The following is a 25,195-nucleotide window of genomic DNA, read 5'->3' as shown; positions in this document are numbered from 1 at the left end:
ATTTCGCTCAGTCCTGGGCGTGGGAGGGATCAGACCAGGCATTTCCTTCACGCATCATGTGGTGCTTTTAGTTTCTTCTGCTTTGTTTCTGTTTCTTGTACAGTAGGAGTTGTGATATAAAGGCTGTGCAAAGAAGTTAAAATGTTTGCATGTTGAAATACACACTCACATTGTCTGAACCGCTTGTCCCATTTGGAGTCGCAGGGAGCCGGAGCCTAACCCGGCAACACAGGGCGTGAAATATAATGCTGGGAAATTCTGCTTGGCTGGGTGTTGCCAGAAACTACATTTCACAGGCAGTGAATTTAAGGTGTAGACTGATGTAATATTACAGTCTTAAAATGAGAAGCTGTTGGCATAAGATATGTTTCCATTGTAAATAGCACAACCTTTCTCTAACCATTTATGACATCATCAAAAATCTGTACTGGCAGATTAAAACAGCATTCTTTCTGATGCCAAAGAAAACCCTTTTGAGATAATGGATCAGCCTTGGCTCTGAAGGTTAACTGCCTCGATTGAAAGCATTTATTTTTTTTCAAATCAATTCAATTTATTTTTATAGAGCGCTCTTCTCGCAGTGACACAGAGCGCTTTAACACAGGCATAAAGCAAGAAAAACAGATACAGACAAAGAAGACAGTCAACTAATGGCTACCATAATGAAGAACTTATTATAGAGCTATAAGTATACCTACTGGCCACCGGGGAAAGGAACAAAAACTCCCAACTGAAGGTTGAGGGAGAAAAAACCTCTGGGGGTCCACGGACCAGTGGTTGCCCACCCCTCCTGGGCATTCTAGAAAGTAACAATTTGTAAGCCAGTGTATAACAAGTAATAATGATAATGTTGGTAAATGGCATCTCGGATCCCCAGCTCGGCATGGAACGTCTCGATTGTCATAGCAGATGGACATCATCCTCTGTCAGCATGGGATTCGTCTGTCACCACTGGCCGGCCTCCTCAGGTCTTGTGTGGCGAGGTAGTGCTCAACGAGAAGATAGGACAGAGTTAGTAATTTGTTACTTAAGTAAATTTAATATACATTTTTATAAAGGTGATAAAAAACAACCAAGGCAGGTGGAATTACATTACGAGGTGGAATGCCTGAGTGAACATGTAAGTCTTTAGTTGGGATTTGAAAACAGAAACAAACGGGGCATTTCTGACAGTAACTGGTAGACTTTTCCACAGTTTTGGTGCTCTATAACTAAAGGCGTGACCTCCTACTGAGGTCTTATTGATCACAGGTACTTTAAGGTAACCTGCATCTAATGAACGGAGATATCGTCCTGAGATATATATAAGAATTAATGATCTCACAAAGGTAAGCTGGAGCAATGTCATCTATTGCCTTATAGGTCAAAAGTAGGATTTTATAGTCAACTCTGTAAGCGACCGGTAGCCAATGCAACGATTTAAGTACAAGTGTTATATGGTCAAACTTCCTAGTTCTAGTGACAATTCTCGCAGCAGCATTTTGTACCAACTGTAGCCTGATCACACAAATGGCCAACTTGGTAAAAACTTCCATTATGCAACTAGAAATTACTGTAGGTTATAGATACTCCCAATCATAGAATTTACTGTAATGTTTAATATAACTTCTGTTTTGCTGTGAAAAATGTCGACTAAAAGGACAAATGTGAAGTTTATTTTGATAAATTTCCACAACTTGTTTTATTTACACAATTAATTGACAGAAGCTCAAATCTTTTTCAAGAACTACTGTGTGCGTGTGTGTGTGTGTGTGTGTGTGTGTGTGTGTGTGTGTGTGTACTGACCTGTTTAACTGTGTTTTGAAATCAGTACATTCCTTTTTCAGGTACACAGTCTGCAGATATCACTACAGCATCTGAACTCACTGTAAGGACTACAGACAATTCAGCTGTGTTATTGGAGGGCCTTGGTTTTGGACCAGCAAGTCCTGCAACCATTATTGAAGAACACATCCATTCAAAGGTTGCCCCTAAGGAATCATCTGATGATATGGCAAAGTTCCAGTCTAAGTCAACTCATCCTCTAGACCCTTTATCCATCTCCACTGAGGAACCTAGAAGTCGACCACCTGTCAGTGAAGGGGTCAGAAAGGAGCCCCCATCTATGTTCTCAACAAGCATGGCGACTCCACGTGAAAAGACTTCTGTCCATGTTGGGTATTTGGTCACTGCCACGCCATCCAAGACTGATGCTCCTCAAGATTTGTCAACCCCCTTTGATGAACAGGAGGTGCCTGATACTCTACTGGAGTCATTGCCCATAGACTATACCATTTACCCACAGAAATTACCTGAATTGCCCACCGTGAAAAGTAGACCACCCCATCTTGACATCTCCACAGAGGAAGATAAAAATGACACTAGGAGACGTGTTGAAATGGTAGGGGTAACCCAGCCAACACCAAAACATAAGTCTGAGGAGTCAGCAACAGGCCAGTCAGATGTATCTCAGCCCATTGTTAAATTTCAAATGTACTCCACTGAAGAATTGCCCGTTTGGAACAAAATGAGTCAAGAACCACACCTTCCTCCATCTGAAGCTGGACCCACTGAGTCTACCCTGATAGTGTCAGCTGCAGGTTTTCCTACCTTGACAGAGAAAAGCCCAGTGCAAGGCAGCTCAGGCCTTCCAGAGGCCGAGTTAACTCCAGTGACCACTGCATTCCTTACATCGAGAACTGATTATCCAAAAAGACTTTTTCCCAAAGAGCAGGATTTAAGAACACCAGCCATCGTCTATAAGGAAGAGCTCGAGGGTTCTGCAGATGCTGATATGAGAACTGCTTCTCTAACAATGACTGTAACAACACAGCCAGCTGATTCTTCAAGGGCCTTGGGAACTGCTTTAGAAGTTACAGAGAGGTTACCCCTCACTGAGAGTGAGCCAGCGGAAGATCCTACCAAAGATGCGGTTGTTTTTGCAGAGTCTACAGTTTGGACTGAATCCACCGAAACAGTTTCAAAGGCTGAGGACAGAAAGGCTGAAGTCAACACAGATCATATCAGACTGCCCACAACCTCTTCAGAAGCATCCAAATTTTCCGCTCTTCCAGAAAGTACAATGCCTTCAAAACCTCCAGTGCATCTCATCATCGTTAGAGTTCATGACAGAAACCAATCTGGTAAGTTTTTGTTCCATCTTTTTCATGTCATTTGACAGCTTTATTTCTTTTTGTAGATACATAAGAAATAGATGACTGCAAAAAGTTCAGATGACAGTTCCTCTTAGAGAAATAATGTTGATAATACAGCCAAACCTGTTGAACTGCAAAAATAACATTTTGACGATGAATTGTATGGTGCCTTGAGCAACAGCTTTGGATGCTTTAGGGGGAATCAAATGATTTATTAGTGTTTTCTCAGTGTGTTTATGTCAGTCAACTTGATGTGAGTTTATCCAATAGTGCAACACAGATAGATTCCAGGTATGATACTGCTTCTGGACAAGAAGCTCATTAGTGATTTTGCGCTGGTATCTTTGTCTCTGTTGCTTCCTCAAAGCTTCTTTTGCTCACTTCCCCAGATGGAGAATGAGAATTTATATTTTTCCAGCTGAAAATATTATATTGTTGTGTAATTCCCACAATTCAGCTGGACGGAAATACTTTGAAATTGTTACTGAATCTGTTTGGAGCTGCTTAGTTTCTACTGGGATTTGATGATCGCGGAAAAAGCTGCCTATTTGTTGTTTTCCATAATGCTAAAGTTTCTACTAATTATTTCTTACAATATATATTGGATGTTTACACGAGGCAGCCCAATGTCTGCTAATATTTTTTAAACCTGAAGTTATTCTGGTTTGTCAAGGTAGTTCACAAAAGTGCACCATTTCATACCGAAAAGTGTGCAGCCCTCCTTTTTAAATTTAAATGACACCTTAAAATGTAATTTAATCTCTTAGCTTTCCATCTGTACATTTAATATAAGATACAGTTTACAGCTTTATGCGAGTAATTTGAAAAGAGCTCCGCAGACAATGTCGCCATTGAGAACATGATCAGTGGACCTCAGGCTCATGATTACAAAAGCTTGCTGAACCTCCACCCGATTCAAAATAGTTCTGCAGATGCGAGTGATTAAAAAAGACATAAAATCTTATTTTAACAGTCTGCATGTTCTCCCGGTATCTGTGTGGGTTTCCTCCCACCCTCCAAAGACATGCTGTTCAGGTTCCCCTATAGTGTGTGAGTGACACACAGAGAGAGAGTGTGTGAGCAGTGTAAATCACCATGGTAAATAAGGTGTGTGGACTGATAACACTACATAGAGTTCACTGGAAGTTGCTTTGGAGGAAAAAAAGAAAAGAAATGAAAAAGAAAAGTGTCTGATAAGTGAATACATGTAAATGTATTAACTCATAAGGGGGTGCAGTGGTGCAGTGGGTTGGACCACAGTCCTGCTCTCCGGTGGGTCTGGGGTTCGAGTCCCGCTCGGGGTGCCTTGCAACGGACTGGTGTCCCGTCCTGGGTGTGTCCCCTCCCCCTCCGGCCTTACGCCCTGTGTTACCGGGTTGTGTGTTAACTCATTACATTTTAATATGTTATGCAGCTTCTTTATGAGACCAGGGTTGATTTTGGGGTGAATTGGGATGAGCTCAGTGCAAAGCAGAACTTTTCCCTCTAAGAAATGATAGAAGAAATAATTTCATTATTTGTTTTTTGAAATTTGCTCAGTTCTCGGCAACAAATTAAGACCAGTTAATGGCAGATGAGTGAGATACGTTCACTCAGTGTCTTTACTGGGACTAATGGTAATGAGCTTTGCGAACAGGAGTGACAACGTTGGGAACAAAAGGAGCTTCTCCTTCACACTTGTCGTATTGGCCCGGAGAGGAGAGGCAGCCCTGTCCTCCAAGCCCTCACTCCTGCCCTAGTCTGCTTTGGGGTGCCTGTGCTCGGGTTTGGCACACGTTTATATGCATTTCCTAATGGTAAAATACTGTAAGAAGAGTAGAGGAGATAATTTTGCTGAAATTATGCAGTGACAGTGTGTGACTGTGAAGGCCTGACACACATGGCTGTTATGTTTGTGGTCTTTGAGTGTCGCTGTAGCTGTAACCTTTTTACTCAGAACATCCACACGTGTTCCCAGTCCATTCCCCGCAGCAGGAGTTTTGCCACAAACCAAGATAAATACCCAGTAGGGAAGAGTCAAGGCTCTCTGTTACTCCAGGACCCCTGTCAGCGCAAGCAGGTGTCAAGAATGGGAGCAGCTATATTATCTATCTATTTATTTATTCATTCATTTATTCTGGCAGCTGCCTGTGGGAAACTGCTGAAGGTATCACAAACAAATAATCATCTGGTGTTGGACAGGGAGAGAAAACGCACATCTGCTAATAGAAAAATGAGAATCTCTGTGTCGGACCATGTGTTGCCACCCACGATGGTGCTTAGAGTAAACATCTGGCTCATGATGGGAGGTGTGTTGGAAATGTTGCATTGTGTCACACAAGGAAAATAACTTTTTTGGTAGCATTGCTTCCAGAGCATGTGTTCTGGATGCACGATGCAGCGTGTGCTAACTGGTCATTGTCCTTGTCCCTGAGGTTTGGCAGGAGCGCTCTGTCAGCTCACGACAGCAACAGCTTGTTTGCTCCTTCGCCTCAACTGACTCGTAGCGCTTCTTCGAAAAACAATTTTGTGTCGTCACCATAACAGGACAAGTGTTTACCGAAATATAAAGAAAATTTCCCAAAAGAAACTCGTTATCCATCTGGTCTTTTGCATTTGCTGAAATTGATAAGAATTGTGTGAAGTGACATTATGCAGTGCTGGGTTTTCGGGTTCAGTCCCGTTCCACTGCTTTCAGCTTGGAAAATTGATGGCCAGTTTGGTTGACCGATAAGAGAATAATACAAACGTTAATTCATGGACATCGGTCAAGAACGCAATCAGTTTCAGCTACTCACGTTCACTAAGACAGCTGCCGGTGCAGTGATTAGAACTACTGTCTTTGGACCCAAAGGTTGCAGGTTCAACTTCCATCTCTAGCTGTAGTAGCCTTGAACAAGGTACTTACCCTGAATTACTCCTGTAAAATTACCCAGGTATATAAGTGGGTTAATAACTCTAACCTTACCATTGTAAGCCACTTTGGAGAGATGTATCAGCTACATGACTAAATGTAACACACTTGGAGGTAAGATGTAGAGAATTACAGAAGCTTTTGTGCAGCTTGAGGATATTCACTGTTAATGTGTATCCAGGATTGGTGAAGAGGCACTTTTTCATGCTATAGCTTCAGAATGAGATTATTTCTTATTTCCACTAATTCCCTTTGTCCCGTGAGACTGTGCTGCGGCAGTTTAATGGTAAACCGGTGGATATTGCGTTAAATGGTTTCTTAGCCACACTTTTTCATTTTGCCAGTTGAAGATATTTCAGGTCTTCTTTGCATGTTTCAATGTATCTTGTTCAAAGATATAAACTAAGTGAGACAATTTTGCTGAATTGCTGACCAAGTGTCTGGAGAAACCAGCAGCTTCCCAGTACTTACTTAATGTCGTGAGTATTTTTTTCCTGCTGCTGTTTCCTGGAGTGAGAGAAAAAAAATCTGTTATTTCTAGTATTTAACCACTATAAAAGCGGTGAATAAATGCCAGTGATTGGGCTTTCCCTCCAAAACCGGTAGAGTCACCTGTTTCGAGTGCAAACATTTCCCTTCCTTTACGTCTGCTGACGTATGATGAACCCCTCTGCTAACGACATTTTCAGAGAGAAAACTTTCTTTACTTCTTTTTCACTCCCAAATCTTGTCTTTAGCATGACACTGCAGGCAGGAAGAACCGGGTGGCTACATTGTGGGAACCCTCATTTGTGTCGCACTCATAATTCCACCTTTGTCTTCTGTGTCTCAGTCGTCATCCTCACGCCTACCACCTTCACCTTGTTCCTTAAACTTGTCCACTCTGAGTTTATTTGCTGCTGCCGCTGTGTCTCTATTAATGAGTGTCAAAGCAACTCGTTGCCGTCGCTCAGACAAGTCGACATGTCAAGGGACAAAACAAAACAACCGAAAATCACTTGTTTTGTAAACAAGACAACTGATGTAAAGCAGACGGTGACTATTGTATTTGTTTACATTAGCTCAGTCATGTATGTTTACCAGAGTAAAACAAAGGTCATCTATTCAAGAAAAAGGATAGCTACGTCGCTGATGTACTTGCTCACGCTTTTTTGTGAGGATAATTAAGATGGTCAAGCCAAGGTAAAATTACAGATAATCTTGTGGCAGTGCCCCCCCGCAAAGGGCTGAGGTAACCTGGCTGAAAATCACTTGCACAGAGTCTCTGCTTCTCCTATTCTCAAGTAAGGGCTCCAAAAGAAGGAAACAGATGGAGAAGCAAATGCCAGGTTTTATGGCACAGTGGTTTTCACTGAACTGTTTACTCCGATATTCTGTGTGTCTGTTACCCCTGTGTTCTGTAGAGTTTTCTGGTCTCAGATCAAAGAGAAGATGCATAAAATCTATGAAATTTAACTTTCTTTCATTTTCGATTTGCATTGGAATTAAATAAGTGTTCAGTAATCTATCGGTAATATATCCTTCCTTTGTTTTTTGCAGTTGATCCGATTCTTCAGTTATTGGGCCAACCCATTGACGCTAGCGCTGAAGGACCTCTGTTTCCCACTACTAAGAAGCAACTACTTCCAGACCAACCCACCCCATCAACAGCAGATGGAGAACCAATTATTGGTTCTGGGGACTTGGATTTATTTCATTCCTCCTTTGTTACCATCACTCCCACACTGAGCTTTATTAACGGTAAGCATGAGTTGCCTCTTGAACCAGAGAGCCACACTGCCCAGGAAGCAAGAGGAGACCAGTTTGAGACGGTGTCCCCAGCAGAGGGAGGACTCTCTCACCTGGGAGAAAGTGAAGACACTGAGCAAGAAGCAGCGACTGGGTTTGATTTCTCCGACTTCGAGCTTGGAAAAAGCCCAGATAGCACCGTTTCTGCAGCAACTCCCCTTTTAACACCTGAGCCAGATTATGTTGGCACTGTGGAAATTGATGAATTTGTGGAATCTGTCCATCACCATCCCTCTGAGATTTCAGTGGGGGAATCTTACAGACCTGAAGAAACAACAAGAGAGACAAGTCCAACCTCAAATCCTTTGTCTCTCTCAGCAAGCATGCCATTTTATAAGATTCTGACAACAACAGAAACAGCTGTGGTAAGCACTGTGGTAAAGCACCCTGATGCAGCTTTCACATCTGATGATGTTATGAGTTCTGGTCAGCTGACAACGGTACAAAGCATGCCAGACAGCAGCACTCGGTCTGAAAGTGTGGTGGGATCTGCTGCAGGTCCTACAGAGGATGAAGCAGAAGTATCTCAGACAGATGGGTCAGTTGAAGAGGCTTCTGTAAAACCCTCCACAGCTTCTGAACCTTTCAGCTCGGTTGCAACTGATGAAACAGAAATTGCAGATCCTGCTGCAACCTTCTCAGAAGTTATAGGTAGAGAGTTTTCCACTAAGACCTCACCTGAAGCCAGCACGATTGCTACAGAGATCCACGCTAAAGATGGTACCTCGAGGCCAGAAGGAGTGGTGGAGTCTGAAGGATCCGCATATGGTGAAGATGAAGGGTCAGCGCAAGATGTGTACAGTCATGAAGAAACAGGACCCACCACCTTGCTTCCTTCCAGTACATCAATGCAGCCAGAAGAAACCACTCAACCCAAGCACACAGTTACATTCCAAGCCAAGGAAGAGTCTTACACAGATTCACTGGTAACAATCAGTGAGGGTTCATTCGAAGGTGTTGTCTCCACTCCATTACCCCCAGTGGTTGATGGCATAAGTGATCCGCAAAGAACTACTGAAGCAACAGACTCTGGAATAACTGAGAGACCTGCTAAAGCAAATGTAACTTTGTCAAACATTCTTTTTCATTTTCCTGAGGAAGTTGGTTCAGGTGTACAAATACCAGAGATGTTTATCAAGAACCATTCAGCTGATGATCATCCTATGCAAAATCACACGACTGAAAAAGTAATGGAATCTACTGTACATTCCTCTGAGCTCGGCAGTGGTGATGTTACACAAGATATGACTTTGAAAAATGAAGTGGAACATATAACGGCTACTTCATCGTCACCGTTCACAGGATGCATCACTGAAAAAGAACGTTCAGAAGACCCAAATTTAACTGTGCATGCTTCAGTACAGGTAACACGTACAGAAAGCACAACCTTAGAAGGTTATGCATCCTCTGCTCCAGAAACACCCAGTACTCTTCAGACACGATTGAAAAGTGAGGCTGTGACAATGGGTGAAAGTACGTCCAGCCAGATACACACCGCCACATCTTCCTCAACCCCGTCTTTCTTGTATCACGATATTGACATGGAACAAGTTAAGATGGTAAGTCCAACAGGCAGCACTGATGACATCTCAACAACCTCAGGACCCGATCTCAGCAAAAAATATATGACTTACGTTCCTGGTTTTACTGAGACATATGAAGAAAAACTCTCAGCTGCAACAAAGAGTATGACCTTGGATTTCACAAGGCCTCAGGGACCTTCAACTGAAGATACAGTGATCAGTATGGATACTGTTGTCATGGTTGAATCTTCTCCACCTTACTCACCAACCATCCGAACAGAAGAAGCAGTGGGGCTAACAGTTAAATCTGTTAGAGCTCATTCTCCATATGAAACTACTGATAGACAAGAGGAATCCAGTGAAGATCTTAGTATGTTGTTAAATACCCACCTATCGCAAGAGATGCTGGAATCTCCTACACCTGAACCAACAATTACTTTCATAGGCCAGTTAGAAGAAAAAAGCCCTGTTTCTGTGACAGGCACCACTGAAGATGATAAAGCAGAAACTGTAACTGTTAATACTGTGTCACCTGCTCTTTATGAACTTTACACAGAGGGACCTTCTGGTGAAGAGCTGAGAGCTGAGACTGCAACTACTGAAGCTGACTCCATTCAAATGTCAACTTTTGACTCTTCATCAGCATTTACTGACCGGGCCCTTGAAGAAGCTGCACTGACAAGTGTCCAACCCACAGTGATGCAGTCTTCTTCTCAGACCTCCACATACATTCCAGAGTTTGAGTCGAGCAGTCCTGACTGGTCTTTAGAGAAGCAGGAGGCTACAGGTGTGCACAAAAATGGTGTAACCTCTACCGTGGTGATGCCGGGCGCTGAATCCACTGTCTTCAGTGCTCAGGTGACCACTACTCCCATGACAGAAGAGGACAGAGCTACTGACAGTGATGCTGTGTCTCCGCCTTCGTTGGTTGAGGCTGGACCACCGGCACGTGGAATGGAAACTACGGTGGAAGCTGAAACAGGACACACCATCGAGGGGCAGACTGTTGAAATTCCAGGTATTCAAACTACCTAATATACTCCAGGATTTCCTTTACCGTTATTTGAATCCGAAAGTACGGGTTTCCCAATCTTTAACATGTACTTAATATATATGTAAAAATTTGGACTTACGATCAAATGTACCCTGAAATTGGGATAATGAGCTACACACTCACACTTACAGAAAATACTTATGAGAACAGAAGTTCCAACTGAAGAAGTAATCCTTGGCAGCCTTTCTCCCCGGGGGTCACAGCTTCTCCCACACATCTCCGTTTTCTTGTAGCTGTGTGTGGGTTGGCAAGGATCTCCGCAATTTTGCGATGCTTGATCATCTCTAATGATGACATGTTAATGTTTTAGAGACTGCTGAGAGTTGGAAAAGCAAAGGAAAGCCTCACATTGAGTTTAAAACTTGCAGTGGTAAAACACATTGAATTCTCCTGAAACGTACCATCGTTACGAATTACCTTGTTTGTGTAATTTCGGTGGGATTGAAAAACAAGCATATTAGAATATAAGAAATGAGGGAGCCCTGGGAAGCACAGCTCGTGGTGTAGTGGTTAGCGCTACTGCTTTTAGCTCTAACGGTTGCAGGTTTGATCCCCCCCACAAACTGCTGTGCTCTTGAGTAAGGTGCTTACCCTGAGTTACTCCACTAAAATTACCCACCTGTATAAATGGGTAAATAATTGTAACCTTAATGTTGTAAGTTGCTTTGGAGAAAAGCATCAGCTAAATGAGAAAAATGTTTTAAAACCAGATTTAAAGGTATCCAGAGTAGTTCAGATATCTTGAACTTTGTTTTGTATTTGATTTTCTGCGTTTCTGTGTTTAATCACTACGAACAAATTTTCAGTGTTTGGATGTTTGGTAAAAAATGCGTGAACTTTTTGTGGCTCAGGAATGTATTATTTATTTCTCTATTTTAACAGGCAGGAGTTAACGGTTTTGCAAGTTCTTAATGAATAGGTTTTGAGGAACAAATTGCATTTGTTCTGCAGGAGACACCCTCGCCAACATTTTAATATTGCCAGTGAAATGCAAGAATTGTATTTGTATTGTAGCATCCCCCCATGGAGCTACTAGAAACTGGCTCAGGAATCAGGGTAAAAGGAACATGATCTTTATTGAACACATACATGTCCTTCAGCAGCCGTCTTAACAAAGACACCTCAGACAGTAGAAATGGTGCAGAACCCCTGGGTCACTCTCAGCCCCCCTACTGCGCCCCATGGTTAAGGGGTTACCCCCGGAACTCCCCAGAATTCACCTCTCGAACACTGAACATAAATAGAATGACAACCAATCAGCACAACACACACACAGCTATGTACATACATGGCCACCAGTATCAACTATTTACACAACACTGGTATAACTCCCCTCAGCACTGTTACATTATATAATATTTTCACCAATTTGTTTTGACAGCTTCCAAAGCTCGTCTTATGGTGTCAGTAAAAGAGAAGTTCTATCGATATTATTATTCTGATATACTGTATATCGGTGTTTTGTAGAAGATGCAGTTGTTCAAGCTTTACAGAGTACTGGGCTAAAGTGATTGTTCTTACAGGTGTGTATCCTTGCACTGAAAATGTCTGCCTAAATGGAGGCTCTTGCCACATGAAGGGTACAGTCCACATCTGCTCGTGTGCACCAGGATACGGTGGAGAACGTTGTGAAACAGGTATTGCACGCGGTCGCTTAATTTGGCCCAAGTTGGCATGAAGATTTAACATGAACGTTGCGTTTTCATGCACCAAGAAAGCCGCTGCTGTTGAACAATGTATTTAGCCTCCTTCACTGCAATAAAATACCAGCTGTGTAGATGGGTAAAATTATGATGTACCTGTAAAAGCCCCAGGCAGACAACAAGACAACATTAACAAAATTACACTGGTTTGCACTAACGGCAATACTGTGATGAAATTCAAATGCATTCATGTTGAGATGTATGTCGCTTTGGAGAAAAGTGTCTGCTAAATGAATAAATGTAAATGTAAATTTAGTTAACATCTCTACGTCGACAGAAGCCTTTTTAGAAAAGTTACCTTTGCTGTGTTTCTCATGCTTGCTGTGTGCAGATTCTGATGAATGCCAGTCAAACCCGTGTCTCAATGGAGCAACCTGCATAGATGGCTTAAAATCCTTCACATGCGTTTGCCTGCCCAGCTACACAGGAACACTCTGTGAACACGGTGAGGGATCATGTCTTTGTCTTCTTGTGCTATCTCATTAAAATTTCAAAACTAACTGTGAAAAGTGTCACCCAGAGAATACGCAGTCAGGGATCAGGGACCGGGAATCAGGGACCAGGGATCAGCGACCAGGGACCAGGGATCAGGGACCAGGGACCAAGAATCAGGGACCGGGGATCAGGGACCAGGAATCGGGGACCGGGGATCGGGGATCAGGGACCAGGAATCGGGGACCGGGGATTGGGGACCGGGGATCAGGGACCGGGGACCGGGAATCGGGGACCAGGAATCGGGGACCGGGGATCAGGGACCGAGGATCGGGGACTGAGGATCAGGGACCAGGGACCGGGGACCGGGGATCAGGGACCGGAGATCGGGGACTGAGGATCAGGGACCAGGGACCGGGGTTAGGGTATCAGGGACCAGGGACCTCTGTAGTTCCACTGCCAGCTGTGGAAGGGCAGCTGCTCTTTGTTCTGGACTCATTGAGTATAACACTGTTTGTCAACACCTTTCCACATTTCACCTTCAGCTCATGGGTTTCTACTCAGAAGCATGACATTCCCCTAAATCGGTGTGTGAGTTAGTGACATTAGTGACATGCATTGTTCAAACATATGAGTGCAGATCCATGAGGTCTGGAAACATCACAAATTCATGACAAGTTTCATGTTGTAGGCAACAGTTTGGTGTTTTCTCAGTGTTTTCCTGCTATGACTTTAAGATCTATTTAGTTGTTCTTAGACCTGCGGTTCATATCAAAAGTCTAAACACCCTTATTGAAATTTCACATTTTCTTGAAGGCATTTTTACCTTTAATTCTTTTCCCTAAAAGTCATCCTTTTATTTTTCTCTCAAGTATTGCTTGAAAGAGGGTCTCACGTGATTTGTCTTCGTTGCAGTCTTGACATGAGCAAAGTGTGAAATCCCAAAAGGGCGTGTAGATTTTTGACACCCATTGCACTGTATAAGGGTGTAAGTGAAACATTGAAACATTGGCTTTGTTCGGTACAACTGTACCTTTCTGAACCATTCAGGTGCTCAGAACGACTTTGTTTGAAGTAGCTCCTCAAAGTAACTGTGTGTAATATGAAAATACAAGTAGCAGAAGTCGTCATGGTTTTGTTCAAGAGAAGTCACAGAAAGTTCGCATGGAGCTGCTGTCAAAGGGAGGATAAATGTGAATTTCTCAGCTTTACTAAGTACTTTCTGCTCTAACTGCATTGATTCTGCAAAAGGCGCAACACAAAAAGACATGAAGAATCACACGATTTTCTCGCGCCCAGGCGATGAAGACTCCTGAATTGATTCCTTTAGCCAGCGAATGCGTTTCAATGGTCGTGTGTTTAAGTCTGGAGCTTCACGTCGTGGAAGAAGCTGGTAGAAGCACAAGACTGTGTCGTCCACACAAAGCTGTCAGTGTGACCGATTTAACGGGCCTCTTTGCTCCGACAATTTATGGGAGACTATAGTGAAGTTTGTGAGACAGGAAACACAGCTGGATGCCGAAAGTTAATTTTAGGGACTGGACCAGTGCCAAGGAAAGACGCAGTTGAGTCGCTGGAAGGACGGCGCCGGTCCTCGTCCCTCTGATTTTAACTGGAGAACATCTGTTGAAGAACAAAACCGTTCGCTCCTGATACACCAACGACAACGTTCTTTTCCACTTATTCACGTTCCTGCCTTTCCTCTCAAAGTGAGTCTTTCAGTGATGAAGCCCTTCGTCGTCCCGCTTGTGCAGAAAGAGCACATTTGGTGGTGACACTGGGATCGTTGTGGAAAAGCATGAAACCCCAAGTGTCACATGAAGAGAAAATGTATGGACCCACAGTCCTGGAAGCACAGCGAGTGACAGTGGTGAACCAGGGACGTGATGCCAGTCCATCACAGGGCTCACGCACTCATTCACGCACACTCATTCACGCGCTAATCCACACATTCATTCATACACTAATCCACACGCTATCCGGTAACCTACACATGAATATAATTTCAGGTTGAAATCCATTGTGCTGAAAGTGCACACGCATGGACACTCACACCATTTTTTTCAGCGCACGCTTTACACTTGTGTTCCCACTTTCCGATCCCATCTCGACGGCTCCTACCGCTCTCAGACCGTTCGCATTACGTAGGCGTTCCCTCGCTGCTCGTTTCCAGGCCCTTGTTTGGCTCCCCTTCATCGAGTCCAGACTTCCTGTGAGATGAGATCTCCCGGCGAGAACAAGAGTCAGTCTCCTCCGAGACAGCACGGAGCTCAGTGAACGACTCGCTGTTCTCTCCCACTGACAGCTGCGCTTCTCTGCTGCTTCGCCTCTCTTGACCCCTTCGTCTGGAAATCTTAGATAGTTCGGGGTTAAGAGCACAATGAGCAGCACAGGCACCGCTCACCGCTGTCTGTCGTCTTCTTCGAGGCTCTGTTTCCACTGCTAGAGGGGCTCTAAAGTGAAAAGGCACTTGTTTTCCACCTGGGATGGATTTAAGACCATTTCAAGTGAAGCTGCAGGTTTGGCTTGAAGCGCCGTTCCTGTGCCAGCATTGACTCTTATTCCGTTTCCATAGAAACAGCTTTGTCACACTGCTTACACGCACAGTGTCAGTGTCTAGTGTAGTCCACTTGTACACACTCGCTGGTCGTGGCCTCAGTTCGAGGGATTGAAAGATGCCAACGGGTCCCTGTCGTCCTGAACGCCTCACCCGACGGCTCTCTCTCGTTCTCGCTTGTATTTCACTCTTCCCGTGCAACAGGGGACAGATGGAGGCCCACGGAGGAAAAGCCGCCACACACAGATTGAAGACGCTTGTGGAGAGTTGTACTCGAGCGCTTGTCCCACACACTTGTCCCTCGTCTCAGTCACAGCGACTAGGAGCTTGTCGAAAGGAAGCGGCAGTGCGTACGAGCGCATACAGTATATACCGTATATGTGTTCATCATGCAATGTCAATACCCGCTTTTCCTGAGCAGGGTCGCAGTGGGACGGAGCCCATCCCGGAAGCACTGGGTACCAGGCTGAGAGGACACATATACAGTACAGTATAATAAGTTTGAAACCGCTTTTCTCTTCTCTTTCGTTCGATTCTTCATATTCTGCTCCTTCTTCCTTCTTTGGCTCGACGTACCGCTCGGTGGAGTCGCTGCAGAGCGGAGCCGCTCCTTCTCGCGCACTTTCCTGCAGGCGTCCAGTAAGGCTCCGCGGTCCCTCTACTGCTCCGCCTCCAGGGCACAGAGGTTCGCTCGCGCACGAGCCGCACTTTCTTACACACACCCCTGAGTTCATCGCTGTGTTTAGAAGGGAACTGCGTTGTTTACTCGTCTAGTAAGACCACGAAAAACACAGCAAGCCGCACTTGTGGCCGACCGCACCGTATCGTTCTTTTCGACAAATGCATCCGGTTTCTCTCACGCTCTGCAAATGAATTCAAGTTATTGTGGTTAAAGTCAGAGCTTCACACTGATGATAAAACCAGTAATCCTTCATTCATGTGGAAGAAGCAATTATTGTCTTTCAAACGTGAAATCAATCAACTTCATTTGCTCCCAGTTTTATATTCATAACGGAGAGCTTTATTCTAACATTTCTTTATTATTCATGTAATGAAAGCTCAGATTTTCGTATCCGGTTAATTTTCTTGATACTCGTGTGATATGAACTCTAACAGACGTGTCTTTGTCACTCATGTGGGACTTGAAGGCCAGTTGAGCGAATCAAGGGTTCAAAGGATGTTCTGTTGGAAAAACAGAGAGTCTTTTATGATGGCGATGATCTCTTGGGTGCTGAAGAGGCACTGAAATGGGGAAATATGTCATTGTCAGCGCTCAGTGTATCGTGCCCCACAGGAACGAGTTGCACTACGGTAAAAGGGACAGCGCGGTAAACAGTTGTGCAGGACTACAAGTAGCTCGATGAACTAAAGCTCGATGAACATCTCGCACGCCCTTCTATGCCCAGATACGGAGAGGTGCGACTACGGCTGGCACAAGTTCCAGGGCCACTGCTACAAGTACTTGAGTCACCGGCGCACGTGGGACAGCGCTGAGCGCGAGTGCCGCCTGCAGGGGGCGCACTTGGCCAGCGTGCTCTCCCGCGAGGAGCAACACTTCGTGAACCGTAAGCATCTTCCCGCCACGAGCGCCGCGTTCACACTTCGAAACCCTCGCAGAACTCGATGGATCGGAGCGAAACCCTGCAGCGCAGCCAGGCTGCTCCTGTGCCATGACCTGCGCACTGCCCACACGCTTTTTACACCATTCACCATTATTGTTACCGCACCCTTCCCACAAAGCTGCCTCTGAGCTCTTGGAAAAGGGAGACGGGAGAGAAGCGCAAGAAGCGCATGCTGGAGCTGCACACAGTATCGACTGCTGACTTGTTCTTGAGTCAGGCTTCCACAATCAAGTAAAACTCGAGTGGCACCGTCACAGAAACTGCAGTCATGAAAGAAAATGGAATTGATGTCACGCTTAGTTTGCCTTTGTGCTCCTTTCTTTGCGCTTCAAACTTTTCTACGAATGTTTTCGGTGCGCATGGGGGGTGCGGTGGCGCAGTGGGTTGGACCACAGTCCTGCTCTCCGGTGGGTCTGGGGTTCAAGTCCCACTTGGGGTGCCTTGTGATGGACTGGCGTCCCGTCCTGGGTGTGTCCCCTCCCCCTCCGGCCTTACGCCCTGTGTTACCGGGTAGGCTCCGTGACCCCGTATGGGACCAGCGGTTCTGAAAATGTGTGTGTGTGTGTGTGTTTTCGGTGCGCTCTTCCCCACTTTTCGCTTTTTCAGAAATAATCTTGTTCATATCCTAAAAATGTGTGCGGTGTCATGCGCTCAGTTCTCACCGAGTCGCAGCCTGCATCGCTTTAAACTTCTGGCATGCGTTTTGGCAACGTACCAATTTTTAGTCCGTAAGGCATTAGTGTTAAGCGCTGATTCTGTCCAGCATTGTAAAGACAAACATTTTGCATCACTTTCTCCCACAAGTCCCTTTAGAACAGGAAGAGTGATTCATGCTCTACCCAAGATGGAAAAGTGACTGTGTTTTCGCTCCATCGTGTCAGGCTTGGGTCACGACTACCAGTGGATCGGCTTGAACGATAAGATGTTTGAGCAGGACTTCCGCTGGACCGATGGCCATCCCATGGTAAGAGCACATTGTTATTACTCTGACGAGATGAATGAGGGCAGCGAGCTGCACGAAAGGCGCTTGGAAAGGCCTCTGTGGGCCACGCTGTTCGTGCAACAGTTTCTGCGCTCGTCTCTTTTGTCTGGGGGGCCGAGGTTGTGTCTCTAAGAGGGACGTTTAAGGTGTAGCGTCTTCCGGTAGTCTCCCGTACTGGACGTCCCCGTGGTGCGGATGCGCTCGGGATGAGCTCGGCGGGGGCGTCCCTGAGGGAGGACGGCTCTCTGCGCACCTTGTCTCCACGTGGTGGACACGGTGAGTCTCGAGCGCTCACGGTCGGTCCGTCCGGCCGTCCACGCTCCAGAGCTCGACAAGCCGAGGGCGAGAAGATAAGGAAGTTCTCGGCCGGACGGAGGTGTGTGAAGGAAGGAGGCGAGACGGTAAAGGAGCGGTTTGCGGCGTATCGTGGGGAGCAGCACATGGGCAGCACCTGTTGAAGCCCTCACGGGCAGGAAGCGATGAGAGAGCAGAAGCCGAGGATGATTACAGCGCAGACGTGCGCTCTTGTGCGCGGGTGGTACGAACAGTGTTTGCGTGGTGTAATGAGAGAGGAGCAGAGAGCAGAAGAGCGCAGCCCTCGAGCTCTTGTTTGAAGCGACCGCTCTGTGTTTGGGGTGCACGGCGCGAGCGGGACACGGATGTGCGCGCATGTAGTTGAGAAACTTGTACGAATCCTCTAGCAGTGTGTGCTGCACACACACAAAGGTAACGCGCTCCGTTGGAGCGTAAAGGAAACGCTCCTTGCCTGCGGCTCCAAGAAGGGCTTCGCTCACTCTGACTCCTTCAGCGGACGTGTTCCTCCAAAGCGACGTGCAGCATTAACGTTCCTGCCGTTATTTCCCTGTCTACAGCTGGGTCATTTCGCTGGAGCAAAACGACAGGACAGTTTGCTGGAGGGAAAAGCCCACAGCGAGTTTTCAGTGAATGGTGCAGTTTTTCGCACTGTTCTCTTCGCTCAGCTCTTAGAAGGGAAGAGCGACACTCAGGGAACATGGCGCATATTTACAGCAGGTTCAAAGGGCAACGAGAGCAGGGCCAGAGCCTCCTTAGCTGTGGCAGCGTATCCCTTCGGTCGGGTGAAGAGAGCAGAAACGAAGGTTTCTGCCACTGAGTCCTTGTGTGCTGTCTGCAGGGAGGAACAGTACAGAGCTGTGTTAGAAAAGACAGCTGGAAGTACAGCACATGGCACCAGCCACACAAGCCACATGGCACAGGCCACACATGGCCACATGGCACAGGTCACACAAGCCACATGGCACAGGCCACACATGGCCACATGGCACAGGTCACACAAGCCACATGGCACAGGCCACACATGGCCACATGGCACAGGTCACACATGGCCACATGGCACAGGTCACACATGGCACAGGCCACACATGGCCACATGGCACCGGCTACACATGGCCACATGGCACAGGCCACACAAGCCACATGGCACAGGCCACACATGGCCACATGGCACAGGTCACACATGGCCACATGGCACCGGCTACACATGGCCACATGGCACAGGCCACACAAGCCACATGGCACAGGCCACACAAGTCACATGGCACAGGCCACACATGGCACGCTGACAAGGGATGGAGGAAGAGGTACATGGAGCCCCAGCGAAGCTCAACTCCAGACAGAACTTTGAGTCTCTCCTCAGGGTTTGGTGACCTGAGTGTCAGTGCTGTCAGTGCTGGACCCAGAATCGACACTTTCACAAGTGTAAAGGTTTCTTTTCTTTTCTTTTCTTTTCTTCTGAATGAGCAATACAGCATAAAATTTAGCACATTGCTGTGTTCAATACTTCTGAGATCATAAATACTAATACGGTGTCGGCCCAGAAAGCGTGTCTGTGTTGGTACTTTTACGGTATTCACGTGTAACAGCACAGTTGTTTCATTGTTGCACAGACACTTTTTCCTTCTTATTTTCAAAGTAAAGGGGATTCCCAAAATAGGGCTCTGCATGATTTCAGCGTCCTGGGTGAGGTCACTCGTTCCAGCAGTCCAAGGTGGGTGCGGCACGGGTCCCTGGGGTTGTGGGGTTAGGGCCTCGCTGCAGCGCAGCGTCGGTTTCCTTTTGTGGGCATTTCACTGCACTTCGCATCTCTGTGGGCAACAAAGACAACATTTACCGTGGGTTCGAGCCAGTGCCGGCGGCCAGCGGCCAGCGGCCAGGCAGCGTGTCGCTCTCAGAGCTCCGATGGAGACGGCAGGCTGGCGACGGTCCACGGGCTGTTCGGGGCAGGATGTCGCCGAAGGAGCCTTTCCCTGAGCGCTCCGGCTTTCCCGTCGATATCGCCGTCAAGTCGTTCATTATCGTTCTCTTTGAATAACGGCGCAAAAATGTCCTCTGGTGTTCGGTGGGTGTCGTGGTGAAAAGGGGAGATTCTCAGAAGCCTTTCTTGGGACATTCGAGTGCCCTGCTGGCCCTGCCGTTACGAAGGGACCGACCCAGCGATGGGGGACCAGTGCCTCCCTGTGGCGTCTGCGAGTACATGCGCACTCAGCAGGAATGTATGTGTGTGTGTGTGTGTGTGTGTGTGTGTCTGTGTGCAGGTTGTTCCTGCCAGGTTTCAGGTGCTCTTACTTCCGAACGCTCCGCTTTTACTTTCTCAGCAGCTTGAGAAAGAAACAATGAGAGCAGTGAACTCTGCAGAACAGCTGAGCCTCTTTACTTTATTTCACACCTTTAAACTATCCCTTCATGCCCCCCTTACAGCGAAAGTTATGCCATGGTACAGCACAGTAGTGCTTACTTTTATCACAGGTACATGCTGCGCTCCGAACCCCGACGTTCCCGTTCTCGGTCTTTCCTGCGCAGGGTTGCCGTCGACCGTCCTTCCTGAGCGCAGCTCAAGTTACAGTAAAACCAGTGAAACCATTCCGGTCCCGAGGCTTCGAAAAAGGCCTCGGCGGGACGAAGGAAAGGACATCCCGGCACGTCCGCCGGCGACAGTCGTCGAGCCCAAGCGGCCGAAATAGATCAGCTGCTCCAGCAGCACTGTGTTATTTCCTGCGGTCCCAGACGGTCATGTTTGTGTTTCTAAAAGCGTGTAGAGATTCAGCGTGCTTTCGTGATGGAATGATGTCATTGTTTTGGGAGCACGTTTGGCGTTCTCATGGCACACGGAGCAGCGAACTCATATGTGGCGCGTATTTGGGAGACGGACCTTTTCTCAGGGTCACACTGGAAGGACCGAGCGGCACAAAACTGATGGCAAAGAGGAGAAGGTGCTGAAAGGACACAGCAGAACTGGACACACGGACGTGTCCCACATTAAAGGGCCTCGTTGCAGCGTCTCACCACAACACCGCCTAACTTGCACGGTTCCCACGACTCTGAGTGCCCAGTGCCTTGTAACAATTACCTTATTTACTCTTAATGTCTTTATTGCCGTCAAATGCAGCTGGATACGCATCGGCGTTGGCTCACGGTCATGAAGCAACAGTAATGCGTCAGGGGCTCATTTGTAGCTCGTTAATCCAGCGATACAGTCAGCGGAATTCCGGAATGTTATCCAGACCACTGAAAACATGGTATTTTAAGAAATCACCAAATATGGTAATTGATTGTATTTACCGGGGGAAAAAAAAGGGCTTTGACCTGAACCCTTCGTTCGGGGCTCTTCCACAGCAATATGAGAACTGGAGGCCAAACCAGCCGGACAGCTTCTTCTCCAGCGGGGAAGACTGTGTGGTGATGATCTGGCATGAGGACGGGCAGTGGAACGATGTGCCCTGTAACTACCACCTCACCTTCACCTGCAAGAAAGGAACAGGTGAGGCTCCCATGTCCCTCCGCGCACTGGGCTCTGCCCCCCCAGACACACGCATGTGTGAGTAGTGGAGGTAACTCTTCAGGTGACCTCACCCCACCTTAGCGAGGCTGTGCTGCTAATCGGCGGGAAAACGTCCTTGTGCTCATCGGAAATACGGGAGAACTTTTCCTTGAAATGAAAATGTTCCGATGTTTCTGTTGATCTCGCTGCTGATTTGGCCTCAGTTGGCATTTTGTTTGATTTTATAAAACTGATGTAATGAAATAAGCTCTATTGTACGTTCAAATGGGGGACCGCGGTGGCGCAGTGGGTTGGACCACAGTCCTGCTCTCCGGTGGGTCTGGGGTTCGAGTCCCGCTTGGGGTGCCTTGCGACGGACTGGTGTCCCGTCCTGGGTGTGTCCCCTCCCCCTCCGGCCTTACGCCCTGTGTTGCCGGGTTAGGCTCCGGTTCCCCCCGACCTCGTATGGGACAAGCGGTTCAGAAGGTGTGTGTGTGTGTGTGTGTGTGTGTGCGCGCGTTCAAATGAGCTCTAATGATGAGAAAGAAAATGGCACAGCTCCGTAAAATGTATATTTACTTACCGTATATTCAGCCCGGGGCACCCAGGAGCAGTTACTTTGCTTTTACTTTTTACTTCTACTTTTACTTTACACTATACCTGGGGCACCCAGGAGCAATGAGCCTCGTGTCCCACTGCTTTCTCTTCTTCTCGCGTGCAGTTGCGTGCGGCCAGCCTCCGCTCGTGAAAAACGCACGTGCCTTCGGTGGCATGAAGCCTCGCTATGAGATCAACTCCTTGGTTCGCTACCACTGCAAAGAAGGCTTCATCCAGAGACATCTTCCTACCATCAGATGCCGAGGAGATGGCCGGTGGGATGAGCCCAAAATCACATGCGTGACTCGTAAGTTTCCGGCACAAAGTACCTTTTCATTACAAGGCTGGAGCGAGACCTTTACGTGCCGCTTTTTTCCAAAGTGACTTTGTGGGTCATTTTTTGTACGGTAGCAGTTTAAGGTAAGTACTGTGCTCAAGGGTACTACAGCTGGAGGTGAGATTCAAACCTGCAACCTTTGGGTCCAAAAGCAGCAGCCCTAAATGCCACAGTACCAGCTTTACATTTTGGGCCTTGAGAGGCATCCCGCTTTGAACACGCTCGGTGACGTGATACAGTGCGTGAGCTCGGAATTTTATGGGTTGTATCTCTCCCTTCATTTTTAAGCTGGACTTGTCTAGAACGGTATAAATGTTGGGTAAATCGTGGTCAATGGATTTCCTGCGTATCACTTCCCCCAGTTTGGTCTTAAATTTGGTTCCCTTAGTCTCAAAATCAGAGCAGGTGACCACACGTGATCAGTCACCTTTACAGGAATTAAAGAGTAAGGAAAACCTGCTGGTTCAGCCCACTGGGCATTTCTTGTGATGCTGCTTAATAATTACTATGGTATTACTTGCCATTTAAGGTAAGGTGTTAGTTTTCAGTTTATGCCGCCCACATATGTAATACATTTCAGAATCATACCCAATGTGTACGTTTCCTCTCATTTCAGCGTCTGCCTATGAAAAAACGCACGCCAAGAAGTACCAAACTGACAGGGTGTACAGCAACATGAAAAGGTGGTTCGGTGACTCTGTGCAACACCGCCATCACTGGGCAGCTCGAGAGGAAGAGACGAGACGCTGATGCGACGCCGCACAACGACCCGCGTCACCCACAAGTGCCTTAGAGATGAAGCACAGACATTCGCTGTGGTCTACAGCATCAGCATCAGCATCAGCATCAGCATCAGCATCAGCCTCAGCATCAGCATCAGATTCAGCATCAGCATCTAAGTCAAGTGCCTTTTCCACATTTAAATAAAAGCTTTTTTCAGTTTTATTTTTTCAGACTCATTACATACATAAAGAGCAGCACAAGACACAATCTGGATACTGTGGACAAATTTTCATATCTGTCCCGCGTTCTGTCTTTAATGTCTTTGCCGGTGATTTCAGGGTACAGTCCTTCCTCGGAACGACGGACTATATCGGGGGCAGTGTCTGTTTTTCCTCAAGATTCGTACATCCGTACACCATACACACAAACATACTTATACTTACATACACATATATTTATATATATGTAAGCAAACATGCGTGTATAATTGTATACGCAGGGTTTCATGATATGAAAAAGCATATAAACATGCAAAATATTTCTCTTCCTTAAAAAAACAATGCAAGTGAAATAAAAAAATAAGAAAGAAGAAACCGAAATGGATAAGCAGCACTGTGTGCAAAAAAGAGCCTCTTTTGTGAACTTTGAGAGACGGAGGCCCTAAGTCTGGGCCACCTGTTACGCCTGCTCTCATTGGCTCAGATGTAACTCAAGCTGTGATTGGCTCTCTGAAGGTACATTTCGCAAGTGTTTGTGCGTGCGTACACGTGCGCGCACGCGCACACACACACACACACACACACACACACGTATGTGCGTGTGTACATTTGTAGGCCCTGTGTGTATGTGTTTGTAATTTTTTATTGATTTCAGTGCCTGTTTTCTGTGTTTTACTATTTTTATGGTCGTTTTTTTACTTTTTGCATTTTTTCGTAAAATTTTATTTATTTATTTATTTTTAAAAAGAAAAAAAAAAATTTTGGCCACTGTCCATCGTTCCCGAATTCGTGTTTCTAGTGTCCGTTGTTCCGCGGATGGACTGTACTTGGCCCCAGCGAAGAAATATTTTCCCACAAATATTCAGACAAATACATTCAGATAATTACAGGTATAAAGTTGCAGCTGTGCAAAGTTTAAGCTTTTTGAAACAAATGGTCACATGTAGACAAAATATTAAAGCTGATACTTCCGACTTTCTCCTGAGGAGAGTCTCATTACTGCTCCTCGTACGGGGCATCATTTTCTTATAGCTTTACCTGCACAGGATTTATGCAGAACGGATAAAGTTGAAGAATCAAACCGTAAAAGGAGTCAACAGGCAGACATAGAAGAGGGTGATTTTTTTTTTTTTTTTTTTTCCGTTCAAAGGAGCAACACATTCCTTTGAGGAACAAGCAAAACACCCCTTAGTTATGTGAAGGTACCATGTGGTATTTTTTGAGGTACACCTGAGGTCAGTGTGAAGAGCGCAGCAGAACACACGTCCGGTGATAAAAGCGGGAAATACACGCCTTGCTGCAATTTGTTCAACACTTCGGAGCACGAAATAAAATGTCTGTAGGGCCCTGCAGAATATTGAAATATTGGCCCAAGGTTTTTTGTGTACATCAACATCCTAACGTGTTTTCGCCTCGTTTTCCCTCAACACAATGACAATTGCTGTATGTTTTTGGGATTTTTTGATTTCATCATTAAAAGGAAAATATAGATTTTGAATAGAATTGTTTTTTCTTTCTTAATCAAACCCTACCTGAAGCCCAGGAATTTCTTATGGTGATGAACAAATGTATTTGATATGATTATGCTCTTTTAATGTGCTTTCTTTTTACTGTGGTTTTGCTTTTATAAGTAGTTCTAGTTCTCTGCTTGCAGTTCTTGTTTTTTATAACTAACATTACATTAGAATGTACTTTGTGAAACTGTCCCAGAAACTTGAACCTTTGCTTTTGGTGAAAACTGCAATAATTTATTTTGTTACAGACAGGATCTTGTGGAGAAACGTTGTGTGATAGCAGCTGTGCGATTGTGCAGCACATGTTCGAATTGCACGTTCA

At 46.1% G+C, this 25,195-nt stretch overlaps 1 protein-coding gene across 3 annotated transcripts in view; it reads left to right on the top strand.

The window, feature by feature from the left end:
* The window catches only part of vcanb (versican b), a 35,730-nt gene extending 11,211 nt beyond the window's left edge, over nt 1-24,519 (top strand). For all 3 annotated transcript variants that reach the window (XM_018745039.2, XM_018745038.2, XM_018745040.2), the window contains exons 8-16: nt 1,827-3,122; nt 7,567-10,356; nt 11,916-12,029; nt 12,427-12,540; nt 16,491-16,649; nt 17,588-17,670; nt 21,340-21,484; nt 22,206-22,388; nt 23,035-24,519. In XM_018745039.2, coding sequence (XP_018600555.2) covers nt 1,827-3,122; nt 7,567-10,356; nt 11,916-12,029; nt 12,427-12,540; nt 16,491-16,649; nt 17,588-17,670; nt 21,340-21,484; nt 22,206-22,388; nt 23,035-23,168 — 5,018 coding nt within the window. In that variant the 3' untranslated portion in view covers nt 23,169-24,519. The remainder of the gene's footprint in view (nt 1-1,826; nt 3,123-7,566; nt 10,357-11,915; nt 12,030-12,426; nt 12,541-16,490; nt 16,650-17,587; nt 17,671-21,339; nt 21,485-22,205; nt 22,389-23,034) is intronic.
* Nucleotides 24,520-25,195: the final 676 nt, after the last annotated feature.

The sequence above is a fragment of the Scleropages formosus genome, chromosome 6, assembly GCF_900964775.1.
Source record: "Scleropages formosus chromosome 6, fSclFor1.1, whole genome shotgun sequence".
Taxonomy (NCBI): Eukaryota; Metazoa; Chordata; class Actinopteri; order Osteoglossiformes; family Osteoglossidae; genus Scleropages; species Scleropages formosus.
The sequence above is the reverse complement of the archived record's forward strand: the minus strand, read 5'-3'. Positions and strand labels throughout refer to the sequence as shown.